A 5,151-nucleotide genomic window follows, 5' to 3' on the forward strand; every position below is an offset into this window, starting at 1 on the left:
AAAACGCTACCTGCTACAAGCTACCCGCTACCTGCTACAAACTACCCGCTACCAGCTAGATTTTATCTAACAAATTATATAAAGTCCAACAAATATTTAGACAAATAAATGTCAATTCTGTCCAAAAACCGAAACCATGTTTGGGACCTGGAATCTAGACCGACAAACCCTAAAATGGTCCGGTTTCGATCAAGGATACTCAAATTTTTCGGGCTGGTTCGCTCCAGATCCGGATCCGACCCTTTGATACATCCATACTCAAAATCTTGCCCCGAAAACACAACCATATGTCTTTACAACGTCATCATCCAAATTTTTTTTTAAAATAATAATAAAAATTTGTAAGAGGGTAACCAACAGACCTAAGTCAAAGGAAGTCTAATTTCATTAAAATATATATATAATAAATGAAAAACCAGCCGGACAAAAGGTAGGATAAAGAACACACCTATGAGTGTATAAATACACATAAACACACTGATTTCGGATTCTAAACTGAGGCGCCCATTGTTGTCTCTTCCTTTACTACTTCCGTAAAATCCAAATATATGTTTGGGTTACATTGATCGAATGAAACTTAACTCAGAAGGAGTGGGTAGTGTTGGTAGTGGTTGCCGGATTTTGCCGTTGCCGCCGCCGGAGACAGTAGTTATGACCAATCACGGAGGACGAATAGAAGCTGAAAGGATCTACGAAACCGCCGGAGCGACAAAGTTCATGAGGATCATAGAAGAAGAGTGTAATTCGTCTAGTAGTTCGTCGATCGGAAAAAATAGCGACGACGACGACGACGGCGATCAGGAAAGTGATGCTCAAAGTCCTTATAGATATGATCATCAGAATAAGAACGAAATCAGCAATGGTTCTCTCGATGATGCAATTCAAGCTCTTGAGGAAGCGCTTCCGATCAGGTTTGTTTTCCTCTTCTCCTTCATTTAACTCTTGTGTGTGAACGTTCTGTATATTAACATCGTCGTAGATTTCAATTACAGAATTAGATTCTGCTTTAGTATTATGAGTTCATGAAAATTAGGTATCTTAATTTTACTTTCTCTGATTCAATTTCAACTGTTTCTTTTTCCATGACGAATCGAATGCATCTAGATTGATACTGATACTTGACCTAATGCAATTCATGATCTTTTAAGCAACTATTTTATCTAACAATCAAGTAGCTACATTCACAAATTGATGATTTGAATAAACTCAAGCACGATTCTTGCTTGAAGAATTTATTGAAAACATTTTAATTGACGATTTCAATGTGTGAGATTGAAAATTATCAAATTAGGAAAAGTTTGGTGAATGAAAGGGATGTATTATCTTATACTCAATCTCATCCTCAACTAATTGCAAACGATTTTTGTCCCAAATAGAATTTAGATGCATTTCCATTTTCACAATTGACAAATCTTCAACAAAACACATCTTATCTTATCTTTTACCATTCTAATTTCTACTTTGATCCACAAAAATTTTTAATTTTGATGTTATCAAAATCAAAATCAAAATCAAATCAAACTTCTTTTCTTATGACTATTATTGTAAAGTCAACCTAAAAAAGCGTTAATATCGTCTTTCCATAAAGATCACAATAACTATATATATTTATATTTATATGATATTACAAAATAAAGGATCTAAATCTAAATTGCTGTATCTTTTTTACATGTTATTGTTTTTAGTTTGACAAAATAAGTGTATGACATCATTATTACCAAAACATATTTCACATCTTTATTTTATATCCGCATATTCTTTAAGAATTATATAAAATATATGGTCACAATCGTATCCCATAATACTAAAATAAAGGGGACATTGTGCCACTTGTATTATTATTGTACTGTTTCTTATTTATTATTTTGTCCATTAAAGTAAAGGATAAGATAGAAAGTGTATATAGATAAGGAGTGGGGTAAGTAAAATAGTGACCAAAAGAGGCTATTAATTATAAATATAATAACATGTTTTAAAAGTGATTTAATTGGGTAGGTTTAAAATACATATACGTGCACATGCAATTCATCAAACAATTTGCTGGTCTAACTTGGACCACTGTTGTATAACAATTTCCACGAAATTAATATCCAAGGTGTCATTTTTATTTAGTGTAAGAAAATAAATAACAACTTATTTATATCTATTTATACATTATGGTATTATATATTATTTTTTATTTGTTTTAGTATTTTAGTTAAGACATTGTATATTAAAAGATTTGTCTAATTATAGCATTTTGTTTTAAGTTTTTTTATCGAAACATTGTATTTCAAAAAAATTATCCAATTATAGCAAGTAAATTCTTTTGTAGTTTGATGACAATACTAAATCGCTAGATTTTTTCCGATTAAAAAAAATCGCTGTATTTTTTAAAATACAATACAATGTTATAATACAAATAAATTAAAAAATATGCTATAATAAAAAATCAACGAAATTGTAGTTGTTTTTTTTTTCTTTTTTTGCATTTAGCCTCTTCTTTATTCAATGGAATTACTCGTTAATATATTTGTTAGTATTTTTTTACTTAATAAAAGTTTATTATTGTTTTTATTTATTTTATACAAAAAAAATACTATTGAAAGGAGAAAATAAGACATGATAGACTTAGTACTTTACCTATTAACTCTAACATTTTATAAATTTGCTCTCATTTGCTTTTTATATTTTCAGTTATTTCTCCAATTTTGTCTTTTTCTCATATGATTTTTAACCCTTGAAACATTTTAGGGGCCTATTTTTTTATATGGACAGATGTTGTTTGCTTATTGAAATTATTCAATGAAAAAAGTTTGTTTCCTCTTTAGATCAAATGAACTAAATGATAACAAATATTAAATAAAAATTGAATGTTTATTACTAGTATATAACTATTACAACTAAACAAGAGTAAACAACCATTTTATTCTTTTGTCTAAAATTTATAATAAAAAAATAAATAAAAACTATTTTAATACTTTATACCGATTACAAAAAGTTAACGCGCATTTTATTTACAGAAGAGGAATATCAACGTTCTACAACGGGAAATCAAAATCATTCACATCTTTAACCGAAATGTGGCCCTCATCTAAACCATCGATACATGAAATTGCAAAACCAGATAACGCGTACACAAGAAAACGAAGAAATCTTGTAGCTTCCTCTATTTTATCGCATAAAAACAAGAACCACACTGCGTTCCAACTATCGGGTATCAATATGGGACGGATATCAAAGAAAACCAAATCCTCCACATTGCGGTTTACTTCAGAAAACGAAGATCTTGAGTTAAATAAGAAGAACATGTCTTCGATTAGATCGTTTTCGATGGTGAATTTGCATCGATGTGGTTCTAGATTTATTGAAAATTGTTAGTTTGGAAGTTGGGCGATGATTAATGAGTAAATAGGTTATAATAACTAACATGTGTAGTGTCCTTTGGTATTTTATGGGCGTAAGGAAAAAATGTTTGGATCATTTATTAATGAGAAATGCACTTTTTTTTTATAATTGTTATTATGGTTATTTGTTAGTTATTGCATATGGTGTTGTGAGTTAAAAAGGAATGGTACTATGGGTGTTTTACAAATTTAATTGGATGTTTAGAAGGATTATTTATACAACGAGTATGATAGATGACTTGTGGATCTTGAGGACACATGATGTTATATACTCCTCTTTGGAGAATGGTTGTGTTGGCAAACTATTTATCGATTTGTGTTATTTGGGTAAGTGGTGGTGTTCCAACTAAATGAAATAATTGGCTTTTAATCAAGATTAACATATTAGGATGGTGGACTTTTCTTAATGAGTTACCTACTAGGTAAATTTGTATTCAATGGGTATCGATTTGGATAATACACACCTTCTAAATCATATTACTCTTAAACTGCACATTTGTCCATTATGAGACTTGAACCTTCAACCCTTAACGGAGGGACACCTTTTCAAAATCCTGATACCGCTAAGCCAAGGGTTATCAAGATTTTGAGTGTATGGACCATTTTTAAGTGACTTGTGTTGTTATGAGATGTGGTGCTTAATTATATGATGGTGTACACGAGTCTTTACTCTTTTTTTTGGCAAAAAAATGTATTTATTGGGCGGAGCACCAAATTTTTTTCTCGGAGCTCGAAATAAAAGTTTTGAAGTAGTCATTAAATCCGTAATTTTATCTATTGAGTCGATTTATAATGCTATCATCTTTCAAAAACCAAAGCTTATGAGGATCATATTTTTTATGCTATTGTCTCCAATTTATTTGTTTGTGTTTCAAGTAGATGACATGCTAATAAGCAAGGTTGTAAAAAACGTTCGGCATTAGCTAGTCGGTGGATTAGAGTTAAGGGATTAATCGGGGACACTAAATTGTTAATTTGTTAAATTTTAAAAATTAAATATGACTAATATCATAACAAAGTTCGTAGATAGTACTAATATCATGACAAAATAGGTTAATATTATTAATACAACAATAATCATTCATCAAATAGTTTCTATTGAGATAGAACTTCTTCAAAGTGTTCAAAAATTTTATCGTTTGCTACTGTTTCGCTTATTATGTAGGCAGGGATTAATCGATAAGCGTCTTCTAGTCGGTCGAGTAGCGCATAAGAATTAATTAGAGATTCGGGATCTAATCGAGATTTTTACAACACTTCTAATCAGTTTGATCGGATATGTTGGTTTAAAAATATTACAACCATAACTAATGTACTTGATAAAGGAATTGATGTTGACTCGGTTATTTGTCCATTGACATACTGGATTGTGGACCACATATATAGTAATTGCTCCATTTATTTGGCCACAAATCAAAAGATTGTGGGAGTTTAGACATTCCTTCTTTTCCCTAGGTCACAAGTTAGATTACTTTGGTGGATAATTCCAAGCTTAATATGGTCCAAAGAAGTTGTCTTGATGTAGTTATAATCACAGATTTTTGGGTCATTTGGAGTTTTTGAAACAACACACATTTTGAAGCGGTAAACATGTGGAAAACGGATTCATTCGATGAAGTTGTTTAATAATCGTTTTTTATTACAACTAGAAAGGTTACCCCGTTACGCGGGGGCCAGAAACTTTCAATATTGTTTCCGAATCGATAAATATAACAGACGTAGAAAGTGCAATGATGAAAAGCCCGGAGTTTGCCCCGGACCGTTT

At 30.8% G+C, this 5,151-nt stretch overlaps 1 protein-coding gene across 1 annotated transcript; it reads left to right on the plus strand.

Moving 5' to 3' along the window:
- Positions 1–449: 449 nt before the first annotated feature.
- LOC111888563 (protein OXIDATIVE STRESS 3 LIKE 1) lies at positions 450–3,495 on the plus strand. The gene is made up of 2 exons (XM_023884725.3): positions 450–911; positions 3,003–3,495. The coding sequence occupies exons 1-2, from the start codon at positions 571–573 to the stop codon at positions 3,358–3,360; spliced, it is 699 nt and encodes a 232-aa protein (XP_023740493.1). The 5' UTR covers positions 450–570; the 3' UTR covers positions 3,361–3,495.
- Positions 3,496–5,151: the final 1,656 nt, after the last annotated feature.

The sequence above is a fragment of the Lactuca sativa genome, chromosome 7 (genome assembly GCF_002870075.4).
Source record: "Lactuca sativa cultivar Salinas chromosome 7, Lsat_Salinas_v11, whole genome shotgun sequence".
Lineage (NCBI taxonomy): Eukaryota > Viridiplantae > Streptophyta > Magnoliopsida > Asterales > Asteraceae > Lactuca > Lactuca sativa.

Bases quoted from the DNA above. Each gene is read 5' to 3' on its own strand.
- LOC111888563 (XM_023884725.3), top strand. From the start codon at position 571: ATGAAACTTAACTCAGAAGGAGTGGGTAGTGTTGGTAGTGGTTGCCGG. The intron at 912-3,002 runs GTTTGTTTTCCT...TTTTATTTACAG, and splicing joins GAGGAAGCGCTTCCGATCAG to AAGAGGAATATCAACGTTCT.